This window comes from Zalophus californianus, chromosome 12 (genome assembly GCF_009762305.2).
Source record: "Zalophus californianus isolate mZalCal1 chromosome 12, mZalCal1.pri.v2, whole genome shotgun sequence".
Classification (NCBI taxonomy): Eukaryota; Metazoa; Chordata; class Mammalia; order Carnivora; family Otariidae; genus Zalophus; species Zalophus californianus.
In genome coordinates, this window is record NC_045606.1 from 54283670 (window position 1) to 54297696 (window position 14027).

General features: G+C 34.5%; 1 protein-coding gene across 2 annotated transcripts in view; it reads right to left on the minus strand.

Annotated features, from left to right (window-relative positions):
* Window positions 1-14027, minus strand: part of FAM126A (family with sequence similarity 126 member A) — a 98694-nt gene that overhangs the window by 25858 nt on the left and 58809 nt on the right. For both annotated transcript variants that reach the window (XM_027573345.2, XM_027573347.2), the window contains exons 4-7: window positions 10290-10469; window positions 9366-9446; window positions 8637-8752; window positions 8150-8245 (exon numbers count right to left, since the gene is read on the minus strand). In XM_027573345.2, the coding sequence (XP_027429146.1) occupies window positions 8150-8245; window positions 8637-8752; window positions 9366-9446; window positions 10290-10469 (473 nt within the window). The remainder of the gene's footprint in view (window positions 1-8149; window positions 8246-8636; window positions 8753-9365; window positions 9447-10289; window positions 10470-14027) is intronic.

Consider the following 14027-nt stretch of genomic DNA (forward strand, 5'->3'; position numbering starts at 1 on the left):
TGAAAATATAGGAATGGGAAAAACCAGAGAAGGATAAAACAGCATGACACCAAGGAGACTGGGACAATAATCATAGGATAGAACCCTCGGACACTAGAAAATAACAGAGAAGCTAACTAGGGGTCAGATTATGGAGTATCTTATAACTTGCAAGGTTTTATAATGCAGGCAATGGAAAGCAACTGAATGTTTTTGTTTTGTTGTTTTAACAAGGGAGTGACATGATCAGATTGGTCTTTTGATAATATCACTCGGGCTACATCGGAACAGTGTACTGAAATTGGAGGGGAGGGAGATGAAGTAATTGTGGGGAGAACTAAAGAAGTAGCTGTGGGGAGGAGGAAGTCCTACCTGGGAAGTATAATCATGGGGTGAGACTGAAGAAACAAGAGGAGTGTATAATTATTACCACATTTAGTTTGGATAGCTGGCTGGATGGTAGTGGTATTAAATGAACTTGGACAAATAAGACACACTGTTTTGGAAGACACTAAGTTTCTGATATGTTGATTTGTTTGCCATGACCTCTCCCCTGGCCACCAATGTCTTCTATTAATAGTACCTCCACCCCTCTTACCTTTAGGAAATAGTCTTCTCCTATGTCGTCAAGTATAATCATGTGATTGTGCTATAAATAAAATAACAAAATTACCTGTGACAAGAGGTCAATACCCTAACATCTACTTTTCCCTTCTTCCATTTAATAACATATATAAGGTACCTCTTCTCCGCTCTCCCCAACCAATTTTAACTAGAACAATGGCTACCTACTAGAGATCACATTTCCTGGCCTTCCTTGCATCTAAGGGTGACCATGTAACTAGTTCTGGACACCAGTCTGCTAGCTGTAACTGCTAGCTTAAAAGCCGTTGCATGCCTTCCACTCTCTCTTTCCCCCTGCTTGTAGGATATGGAAAGCAGATTAAAAATAGTGATCCAGGGGCACGTGGGTGGCTCAGATGGTTAAGCATCTGCCTTCGGCCCAGGTCATGATCCCAGGGTCCTGGGATTAAGCCCCACATTGGGCTCCTGGCTCAGTGGGGAGCCTGTTTCTCCCTCTCCCTCTGCCTCTCTCCCTGCTCATGCTCTCTCTCTCTCTCTCTGTATCTCTTTGTCTCAAATGAATAAATAAAATCTTTTTAAAAAAAATAGTGATCCATCACCATACAGACAAGGGTACCATCCTAGGGAATGGGAGAATCTCAACAAAGAAGGAGACTGAACACCTTAGAAACAGAGCCAATCTACCCCCAGACCATCTACCAGCTTGGATTTTTATGTGAAAGAAAAAGAAATATCATTTAAATTACCATTATTTATCTTTAAGAGCCAAACCAATATTTAAACCAATATTTAAGTACTCTTCCAATAACACTAACAAACATGACCCCAGAGGGGTTTGTAGAAGCCTCAGCCTGGCAACATCAAAGTGTCTTTGCTGCCTGGTTTTTCACAGTAAAACTGGGAAAGGGGTTCTTTCTTCTGAGTTCATTAAAGGTAGATAATGTAAGTTTTAGGCCGCTTGTCATCACTGTTCTTATCACACGGCGGAAACCTACCTACAGAAAAAAGTACAATGCCAACAGATGAAGAAGATGAGATGAGAGTTGGGAAAGAACATCCAGATAACAATTGAGCTTTTGGATCTAGTTGTTACTGGGGCCAGTGCCATCCCTGCTCTTCCCAGGTAAAAAGAGCCAAAAAAGTTTCCCTTTGGTATAATCTGGTTTTATGTAGATATCAGTTAGTTGCAGCAGAAAGAGTTCTAACTTTTACAAGGTGTCTGTGGGACATCTTGATAGAGATGGCTACTGGATCAGATATATGGGTTTAGAAATCAGGAAATAAGTATAGGATTCAGGATAGAGGATATGGACAGAAAAATAAGTTATTGCTGTTAGTACACAATTTTTTTTAAATCCAACTTTGCCATAGATCTAAAATTGTCAATCAACTTTTAAATTTACTTTAGGTAAGAACTAGAAAGACAATTCTCTCAAACACCAGCACACTTGCCAGATTCACAAGGGAAATAAGGTTCCAGGTTCCCTGATTTTCTCTACTAGCTACCCATAAGGAAATAAACAGTCATCTGTTAGAGGCTGTACTAAAACCTTTATTCAGAAATGCAAAGGATTAGTCTTAGTCCTTCAGACTGCTATAACAAAATACAACAAACGGGGTGGCCCCCTCTTTAGGGTTATAGACTTTCCGTTGTATCCTCAATGGCAGAAGGAACAAGGGAAATTTGTGGCATCTCTTGGCTATGAGAGCACCTCCTAATACCATCCCAATACCATAATATTAGGCATTAAGATTTCAACATATGGGGCGCCTGGGTGGTTCAGTTGGTTAAGCAACTGCCTTTGGCTCAGGTCATGATCCTGGAGTCCTGGGATCGAGTCCCACATCAGGCTCCCTACTCGGCGGGGAGTCTGCTTCTACCTCTGACCCTCCCCCCTCTCATGCTCTCTCTCTCTTTCTCATTCTCTCTCAAATAAATAAATAAAATCTAAAAAAAAAAGATTTCAACATATGAATTTTGGGGGGACACAAACATTCAGATCATAGCAGTTAGTTTTTGTAACTACTAAAACTTTATATACTTGTGGCAATTGACTGCAGGAATTTTGCATTTATCAATGTAAGACTTTTAAAAAAGCAAAAACTGAATTATTTCCTTTAATCTTAGTTGTACTTAATGGATCATAAATCTGAAGTGGAAGAGATCATCTATTTTTCATTCATTCAACAAAATAGTTACTAGGTTTCTACCATATGCCAGGCACTTCTCCAAACTCTGAGGACAGTGCAGTGAACAAAACATCAAAGTTCCAGAATTCGTGAAGTTCCAGCAGTTGACAGACTATATACCCAAATGAACAAACTAGGTAATTATAGTGTTATAAATGCTAAAAGAAAATAAACTGGGGTAAGAAGGTACTACTTTAGAAAGATGGTCATGGAAGGCCTCTCCAAGGAAGTGACATCTGAGCTGAGACCCAAAATAATCTAGTCCTATCCAGCTGCATCATTAACTGATAATAGTACCTCTTGACCCTCTTTTCTCCATTCCTTACAATAACCAAGACTTCTCTGATTTACTCTTCAGTTTTCTGATCTCTCTATTTAAAGACATTCTTTTCTCAGAGATCCTTTATTGAGTTTAAATAAAATGCAGAACAAAATAAGAATATCAATGCCCCATAAATGCCTGACTCCTCTGTTCATCAGAGGAGTATCCTTGAAGTTCTCTATTTTGCTTTACAAATTCAAACATAGGAACTCAACCCTACAAAAGAGCAGTTGAGTGGTTTAAGTCCTATGTCTGTATTAAATTTACCTTTGGTCACATATAGATGTTTCCCAAATTCATAAGCCACATTAAAATAAAAATCCTTTTGGAATGTATATTTTGTAAATACATTTCTGGGAGAAGTTCTAAGTATCAGTTTTTAAGTGAGATAAACTCTCGCCATGATTCTCATTCTCTGTCAAAAGACTGTCTCATTCCCAGCCTAAAAGTAAACTTTTGAGATTTTTGTCAAAATATTTTGAGTTACAAATCACAAAATAATTGGAGGGCACAATTCCAGTGAGGCTAACTGGGGAGAGTATTTATTCACGAATATACCAGAATGTAAACTAGAAAAGAAAATAGGTTAACTATTACCAGATCAACAGACCAGGAAGTAAAAACTAGCTGGAAAAAAGGGGAAAAAATGCTTTTCTAATTTTTAACTTGAGAAATATTTAAAATTTGGTCCAGTTCTACTTCCTATCTATCTAGGTAACAGATATAGATATGAAATAAAACAGAACAATTTCATATCTTCTTCCTTTTCTGCTCTGCTTTTTAAGCAGTGAGGAGAGGGAAGGTAAGGAGAAGTTTAGGTGATCAGAAAATAGGGAAGTAGGAAGAAAAAAGAAAACTGAATAATTGCCTATACAGTAATGGGCACTTTTCTGTTCTCTTGCTTTTGCTTTTTGAAATTAGGAGCTTAATAAAGTCTGAATCTTCTATCACTTTCCTCAAGAGAATACCACACACAGAAATTGTGCTCAAGTTGGAAGATAAGAGATTATTTTAATTGGGTTATAAAGGATGGAGAAGATTTAGCTAGGCAAAAAAAAAAATTACAAACAAAATAAGAAGAAATGAGAAGTCAACTATAGGTTCTTTCAACAAGGAATGATCTAGTTTGAGATATGCTCTAGAACTGTTGGTAGCAGTAGAAAACAGGCAAGAAAAAAAAAGATGTTATGCATCCATAGTGAACATGTGTGTTCATTATTAGTATATAATATATAATAGCTGTCATTTATTGGATGATGACAAGGTGGCATACACTGTGTTAAGTGTATATATATATATACATATATAATATATTGATATATATTATATGTAATATATAATATAAATATATAGTTTTATCAGTCAGGAGAATTAATCCACAGAATGGCTTAATTGCACAAAGGGTACCTGAATAGACAGATTAGAAGAAATCTGTTTAGGTGGTCAGGAAGGCTGATTTAGTAGTGAGGAAAGGGGCAGGGTTTCACTATAGGTACACAAGAACAAATACACTGATCAAGAATCCATAGTAGTACATATCCATGTCAGTCAACTGGATGACTCACCAGGTAAATAAAATCAAGAAACTCCCTTAGACAATGGGAAAGAATTTAACTTACTAGCTTAGTACAGTTTCATCTTTAAAATTTATATTCCACAACAAAAGGCAAGATAAGCCATCTATTAAATAGCCTTGTATTAAAAGAGAAGTTAACAGTAAAAAAAGAAAATTATTTCCCACAGTTTAGAGAACTTCAGTATACACTAGCAAAGCTTATTTGCAGTATTGGTGGTTATATTTCTTTTAGGAGGGCCATATATAATGTTTACTACTAGCAAAAAAAAAACTTATTGGGCGCCTGGGTGGCTCAGTTGGTTAGGCGACTGCCTTCAGCTCAAGTCATGGTCCTGGAGTCCCGGGATCGAGTCCCGCATCAGGCTCCCTGCTCAGCGGGGAGTCTGCTTCTCTCTCTGACCCTCTTCCCTCTCGTGCTCTCTATCTCTCATTCTCTCTCTCTCAAATAAGTAAATAAAATCTTTAAAAAATAAATAAGAAAATAAAAACTTATTGACTAAAATTCATTCAGTCTAGTTCTTGCTTCTTTTTAGGTCTCTTCTTCAAGTAGTCTGTATACACCATATGGGAGGAAAACAGCTATCAAGCTGGCCGTAAGTCTGAATCAGGGAAGCAAAGCTTAAAGCAACCAAACAGATTTTTGCTGAGTAGAATGGATGTGTATGTATGGGTGGAGGGTGGGAAGTGTCCAAGATTGTTTTAACTACTTCCACAATTCATTACAATTGGAAAGTTAAAGAATGAAATACATTTGTCACCCAGTCTAACTCAAATATTCCATGAAATTTTTCTGGTTGTAATTATGTATCCTTTCTCCTAGATGACCTGGTCAATCATTTTGTCATAGTCATCAACAACCAAATCGAGCAGCAAACTAACACAACTGCCATGTGGCCAAAAGGCTGGCTGTTTTAGCCATAAAACAGTGTGATGATTGATTCTACAAGAAAACCTGCACTAGGACTAGTATCATCAGGAAGCTCTTGTTCTTTAACTATCATAACCATTTATAACTTACTTGTCATCACAGTTCTGTAATCAGTTTTCTTTCCATAGATACAGACTAGGCTTTGCTTGATTAGATACAAGTGTTTTCTAATTCTTTTCTATTAGTTTTAAAAATGTACAAAATATCTTAATTAGAATATTTGATAAATGCTTAAGGAAATCAGGAATTAAGAGAAATGAATAACTAGATTTTAAGCCATTGAGAACACAGTAATAGAGAATCAAAAAAAAAAAAGCAAACTAAAAAAGACATGAATGGGGCGCCTGGGTGGCTCAGTTGTTAAGGGTCTGCCTTCAGCTCAGGTCATGATCCCAGGGTCCTGGGATTGTGCCCCACATCGGGCTCCCTGCTCGGCGGGAAGCCTGCTTCTCCCTCTCCCACTCCCCCTGCTTGTGTTCCCTCTCTCGCTGTCTCTCTCTGTTGAAAAATAAATAAAATCTTAAAAAAAAAAAGACATGAATGACAAATTTGAAGGATGTCCTCTTCTATCACCTTCTGTGGCTTAAGAGTTAGCATTACTTAAACAGCTTAAGTCTTTTGAATTACTTAGATCTCTTTCCTCCCTCGTTTTCTTACAGCTGGTGAACATTAAAATTTCTTTTTTTCAATTTTTCCTTGCATAGAATTAATCTAATGTCTCTACTAAAAATCTTCCTTGGCCAAAATCCTATAGCTAGTTTTCAATCTGTATTTCTCTTTGTTTTTAAAACCAGATATTACTTGTGTTTTTGAAGGATAACCCAGTTCCCCTGGTTAGTTAAAACTGGTATATTAGCAACTTTCTATCAAGAATGTGAAAGTAATTATATTAGAGGGCAGTTCATAGGAGTCACACAGGACAGAAACCAGTGACACATGTTCTTTCCTAACTTTTCCATCAGTAGTTTCGTGAAAACATCAACAGTCATTCTTATTTAGGAGGTTGTATTAGAACATCTATCTATATTAAAACATTAGAACTTCAAACGTATTAGAACATTATTCCTGGGTCCTACCATGTAAGACACTGCTTTAGAGTAAAACCTGGGCTTTGTAGTGTGTTTTAAGTTCTACAGGTAAAAGTTGCTGCATCAAGTTACTCCTTAAATAAATGTTTATGAAGGGCTGGTCCTCACACTCATTTTAGTCCATAACAAAGTTTTCACTGGACCATAGTGAAATAAGAAACAAGAAAAGCTAAACATCCCATTTTTAACTTATAAATTGTTGTCCCTCACTTCTACTCCCCCACCACACACCTCTTTTGTTGTTAAAATAGTCTCCCTTTTGTTAAATAATGTTCACGGTATTTTATAATATGATAACTTGACAAATAAAAAGTTGGCAATGTTATGTAGATACCCCACCCACTCTAAATTTTTTGAAATTTTACAGATTTGTGAAATTCAACACTCTGGACACCTCTGCCTTTAAAGGATTTAAAATAAGAAACATGTCAGAAAGATTCAGTAAATGGGAGGGATGGCACATTGGTGTCATCTTCCAAGGTCTAGGAAATATAACTACATTCTAATTCAGGAATCATCTGAAAGATTCTCCACTTCTCTATTTCTCTAACAAGTCTCCTGCCTTGTTACTTCCTTTCTCTCTCTGGTCCTGCATGGTTTTCTATTCTATTAATATCAATTTCTGCTTTTCCCTTTGTTTTGTTTTGATTTAATTTCTAAGTATTGCTCTAGATACCCTCCCTCTTACTAACTTTCCAAAGTTCCATCTTCTAAATAAGTTCCCCAATTCTAAATTATTCTAAAAGCCTCTTAATTCCACTTTCCCCTTATTTACTTGTATTACCAACAGGATTTTCTCTGTCTTCTGTTTTGTTTTCTTTTTTTCAAAGGTAATATGTTCATCATAGAAAATTTAAAGAATGACAAAAGAAATCACACAGGAAAAAAGTGAAAATGAACCATAATTCCACCAATTAGACATAAGTATTATTAATATTCTGGTCATACTCAGTCAATGCTGGAATCATACTATATATACTATCATTAAATACCTGTTTAAATCACAATTTTTAAATGTTTTTATAGTATACCTAGGAGACTATCGTAATTTATTTAAAAACCTCTTGGCTCAATTTTTTTTAACAAGGAGAGTTTAAAAACAGTATCTCTTACTCGTTTCTTGGTACCAAATTAGAGCACAATATAAATAAATAAAAACAAAGTAACAAACAAAATGGAAACCAAGCACATGCCAAAAATCAAAAGGTCATAACAATTCCAACCTTTTAATTATACAGTATGATCCTTTTCTGATTAAATATTCCATTGAAATGTTATTCAGCTTTACCCTCTTCATTATGTTTTTTAGAACTGTCATTTATTGGGAGCTTTCTATATGCTGGCTAGGCTGAGCTTCGTATTAACTTCTTGAATGTTTTAAACAAATGATTAAACAAAACAAAAGTAACTTAGATGTGTAACAAACTAGCAATCCTAGATTCATATACTTCAACATTAAAAACATTTGAATTTTTATTTACCTTGAACAAATTTGACACAATGATTGAAGAGAAACACTGGGCATGTAGGTTAAGGCAGCATTGTAACACAACAAAAGGAATGTTAATACTTCAAACCTAAAGACAAACCAAAAGAATATTTACAAATCTTTAGAATTCTAAGAAGTCAACCATAATTAGGCAGGCATTATGGAAAGATATTATGTTATAGAATAGACCCATATAATATAACCATATCAATAACAATACCAAAACTAAAAAGAAAAAAAAAAGACTTCTCAAATCACAGTCATCTGAAAATTATCTTAAAAATTCAATGTTCCAGATAACATCTGAATCGAAGTATAAAGTAACAAATCGTGAAAATGTGTTTTTCTCTTGTATAAAATGACCAAATATTTTTTTAAAGTGTTACATACAGCTCATTAAACATTATTTATAAATCTACCAAAATAATTTTTTAAAAAATCAGCATGGTAGGATAATAGGTTATGTCTCCACAGTATACCTATTCTGTGCTGTCAGCATCTCCCTTTGGGGGTGAGGTCCACTGTACACAACTTTTGACAAACCATGCTGGGATAGTGCACTCTCAGTCAGAGCCATGGACCCAATGCTGGAAGGCTAGAGACATTTGAATAAAGAAGAAAAAGCCATTCTATTGAAAATGTGATATTAAGAATATATAAACCACTAAGAACGATTGCCATGAACATCATATATCTTAAAAATATTGTGCCTGTGTACTAAATTTTCTGCTCAAAGATTTAACAATTAATTAAAAACCAAACCACAAGTAGAAATAAAATTAGTTTAACTTCAAAAATTCTACACCAATACTGGATGATGTATGGAATTGTTGAATCACTATATTGTACATACATAACACTGTATGTAAACTATACTGGAATTAAAATAAGAACTTAAAAAAGTTCTACCCCAGAAATACATAATTGCCACATACAAAAATATTAGACTAGTTTTATCCATCAGAAGGAGAGAAAAATATTTCAAAATGAGTATTTTCAATAGAGTTCTTAAACAATCAGATTTTAAAGTTTTATGATTCTGATTTCTCATTTCACTTTGGGAATAGTAAATACCTTGTCTGGTGTTTTATACTTTTTCAGGTCCTAATAAATTCATAAACTTTGGGGGGCCTCAATAACCAGACCCTAATTTATAGCAACTTCAAATCTTAGAACCAAAAAATTTACCTTGATAAAATGTCACTTACTTCATGATATACAGATGGTTTGGATAAAGATGGAATCGTAAAACTCAACACTTTGCTATGTCCCTGTTTGTCAACTATTTCCTATAAAAGCGAAAAAAAATCTTAAAATATTTATTTTTTACACATAAGTTTAAAAGCTAACTATAAACTGTTAGTCTAAAAAAATGACCTGAAAGGAAAGAAATTTTAAAGTCAACTAAAATCATAAACTATGATAATCAATTATCAATTATTTATAAATACCAGGAGTTAACCTTCCTCTTAAAAATATAAGTAACATAGGATAGCTGAAATAGAGATGTGTAGTATCTTAATAATCACTGGTTTTCCTTATGTAAAGAGTTACATTTTCTAAATCAATTAACATAGTTACAAAATATGTCAAGAAAAGGACCTTAAATTTCTTTTCCTTTTTAAAAAGTATAAACCTTAAATATCTAGAATACCATACTAATCAATACACAAAGAGTAATCAAAACTATCTGTTAAATCAATGGTATGAATTCTGGAGACAGTCCAGATTTTATGAAATTATTAGTGGTACGTATCAGACTAGATCTTTTCTCCCAAGCTTTTTGTGAAGATCACTAAAAGACAATTTATAGACAATAGATTTTAAATCTAAAAAATTTAAAATTCAACACTGATATTTTTAGATACCTCTATAAAAGAACAAAAATGGTCTGATTTTCAGTTTTCAACCAATCCAAAAAGGTATATTTACATAATTATATGTATGCCTGTATGGCCTTCAACCTCCATAAAGTTATTTTTTAGGAGAATGAGCTATGTACCATTTGATGTATGAAAAACAAATATTAGCTTTACTAAAATGAAAAGTAGTTGATATTATGTATTCACTTTTGCTGAAAAGGTTATATATTTGCTCTTGGCAAACACTTGTTAACTGCATTAAATACAAACCAAATTGTAAACCCCCAGAAGAAGAGCTTCAATACATCCACTGCTATGCACATTTCTGCTGGCTGAGACTGCAAGGTAGCACCAAATCAATTCTGGAAGAAACTGCAGTGTAAATCGAAGCAACTGCTCTTCTCCACTGCGGTAGAATTCAAAGAGCTGGTGACAGACAGGTTCTAGCAACTGGAAAAAAGACGACGTGTTAATTCAAGGATTAGACTGTATTTGAATGACACTGACATACGAAATAAAAATGGTTTTCCCTGATTGGTAATTACTAAAATATATAAATGTTTTTATTTTTTTGGAAGCAAAACTATTCACTGCTAAGCTATTTAGCAAACCTTTGAAAGTTTACTTCTACTGGAAGGCCAAACAGTTCAAAATAAACGTATTTGGAAGCACCTGTAAACTTTAAAATAATCTATAACTCTAAAGTGGTACTGTTATTTATATCCTATCTTTTTAACTTAGTTAAATAGCTATCTTCCTGATAAAACATGCCAATATATACATGATTACCTACAGGGTTGGAGAAATTGAAATGGGAATCCTAGGTAGTTATCATCACATCACCCTCCTGAGCTTATAATTAGGCAGCATCCAACAGCAATGTGTGTGAAATAGCTGAATAATTACAGCACCCCTAGATCTAGATCCCTATTGTAACCATGATACATTGCCCTTGGATAATCTAAACATTGCTGTCATTTTATTTGAAACAAAATCTGGAGTTATCTATAACCTTTTCCTCTCCCACCACAGGCCAGTATTACCCAGTTAATAGAGATAACTGTATCTATACCATAGACATTTTTTTAAATCAGAAAGTTGACATAAGAGACTCTTACATGTAAGTATTATCTTTAAGCATATACAATGATCACACACAAGTCATAAATATGTGAAGAAATTCACAGGGTACTGATTTTTCAAGACATCAGGCTGTTATATTTTCAATGAACTAGAGTTCATTTACTTCACTAACTTAGGCAATAGATTTAAGTCAACTTACTAAACAAATTTTCTACTTCCAGTAATTGTAATGCACAGAAACTAACATACGGTGGATGTTCTGATTTCAAACATGCTAAATATGTAAAGTATACTGGTTATAATTAAAGTCAGTATTATTTACACAAGGTGTAGTGAAAGTTACACTTCAATAAACATTAAGCCAAACTAGGCTTTCCTATTGAAAAGTTATCTAACTTCTGGACGCCTGGGTGACTCAGTTGTTAAGCGTCTGTCTTTGGCTCAGGTCATGATCCTGGGGTCCTAGGATCGAGCCCCGCGTCAGGCTCCCTGCTCTGTGGGAGGCCCGCTTCTTCCTCCCCCACTCCCCCTGCTTGTGTCCCCTCTTCTCGCTGTGTCTCTCTCTGTCAAATAAATAAATAAAATCTTAAAAAAAAAAGAAAAAAGAAAAATTATCTAACTTCTGACAGTTAAGGAATATTTTTTTCACTCCCATAATGGTTGTCAGAGCGCAACAGATGTCTACTGTGGCATGGCAAGGGTAACAGGAAAGTGGATGGCTAGAGGCAAAGTAACCCCATTCATAGATAACAAGAGATGTTTTTAAAGTAGGAATTTGGAATAACTGGATTGGGGGTGGTAGGAAAAAAGAAAAACTGGCAGGGAAATGGGTCGGCTTTCAGAGTAGAGTCTTAAAAATTTCTTTGTGGACCAATGTCAGCAATCTTGTATTGTTGTATAACAACCCTAATCTTTAAATACCCGGAAAAACTTTGGTTAAATCAATTGATATAACCTAACAAGTATTTATGAAATTATGAAATCTTATGTTGAAAATTTATTCAATAGTCTTCATGAAACATAATCAATTTTAATCAAAACACCCTCAACAGGTTCTTATAACGAATTTAAAATTCAAAATTAAAAAAAATTAAGAGTTTTTGCTTTATGAAAGCCGAACCAAATGAAGACAGCTTCAAAGGGGCGGAGAAATCATTATGTTATGATGAGGTTAGATGAAATTATGCATGTCAAACCAAGAGAGAAATACCAGTATCTGTGCGGTGTTTTACAACTTGCCAAGTACTTTCAAAGTACGTGAACTGTTCAATTCCCACACCATTGTAGGGTAGAATATCATTATCCATACTTCTTACATTAGGAAATTGAGACAAAGAGGCTATCTACTATGGCCAAAATTATGCAGCTCACAGAGGTCAGAACTGGAGCCAACATGTTTTGACTCCTTTACAAACATACCTGAAAAATATCAGAAAAGCAATGAAAAATATATCACGTAGGAAATACAGGCAGTATTTGACTTATCTAACTTGAATATATTTGAGACAAACAATGGAGCATTAGAACATGTTGTGTTACTAGTGTTTGATTTGAATTTTTGTATGTATATTCTCATTGACATAATTTTATTTGGTGGGTAGATTCTACAGTAGTGTTAAGACAGAACTGCTTCTTAAATATATTTTCAGGTATTAAATGGGCTTTTTATGGGTCTAATGAGAACCTAATCATCATGTACCTTCTTTCCATTCTAAAATACATTCTGGATTCTAAAACAAGTAAGTTACAAATAAACTTTTACAAAAATCCATTTGTACATAAGAAGTTTTTATCCTAAGAGAGAAATGTGACATAAAATTGCCTTTGAATGACTAAAGCAGGGATAGAAGTTGGGGAAGAGTTAAGTTTGCATAAATTTACAAGAAAATCTTGCAAGTTAATTTTTTTACATTGAACTTTACTGAGGAACATAGGTAGGAAAAAGATACAGAAAAGTTGGAAGGACACCACTATTCAGGTGCCCGTACCCACTGAATGATCTCTCCATACTCTGTGCTCCCTATGCCTAGAACACCAAAGAGACTTTATGTGGCTCTTTCACAAAACAGCTGGTTTCATAACACACTTGAGCTCTGTTAGCCTCTAATCATATGCCTGTCTTAAAGTTACAGTCAATTAAAAGGACAAGTCAAGCAAACTGCATTGTAACCATAAACTGCCTCTACAATTTCTCGATCATACCACACATTTTCTATTTCAGGGTCTTGGCATTTACTATTCCCTCTCCTGGAAAACTCTTGCCCTTAGTTTTATTTTTCCCCCTAATTCATTCAGAGATGATTCAACCAATACCTTCTGAATCTCAATACATACTCCCCCTACTCTACTTTATTTTTGTTCATAGTTTTATCACCAACCAACACTGTATTACACATTTAGGTATTTGCTTAATGTCTATCTCACCTACCACAATACAAGTTCTAATCCAGAAGATCAATAATTTAGTCTATTTTGTTCACTGCTACATTTCTAAGTGATTTCTGGCACCTTGTATGGGTTCAATAAATGCTTATTAAATGAAATAAACTGAATAATGAAAAAGTACTATTAATAAAATCCAAATAACAAATTTGCCGAACTTCAAGTAACACCCAAACCATGTCCCAAATTTCAAAAATGCCAAAAGACAATGGATAATAGCAACATTTTAGGAATATCACCAAATTAAGATACAAAATATTCTAAAGAGAAAAAGGAGGGTTATGATATTAAAGTATTTACACAGTTATATTTTAGAAGCACTTCTAAATATATCTTTTAAGATTGAGTTGTGCTTTTTTTTTAAGATTTTTATTTATTTATTTGGCAGAGAGAAAGACAGCGAGAGGGGGAACACAAGCAGGGGGAGTGGGAGAGGGAGAAGCAGGCTTCCTGGCTGAGCAGGGACCCCAATGCGGGGCTCGA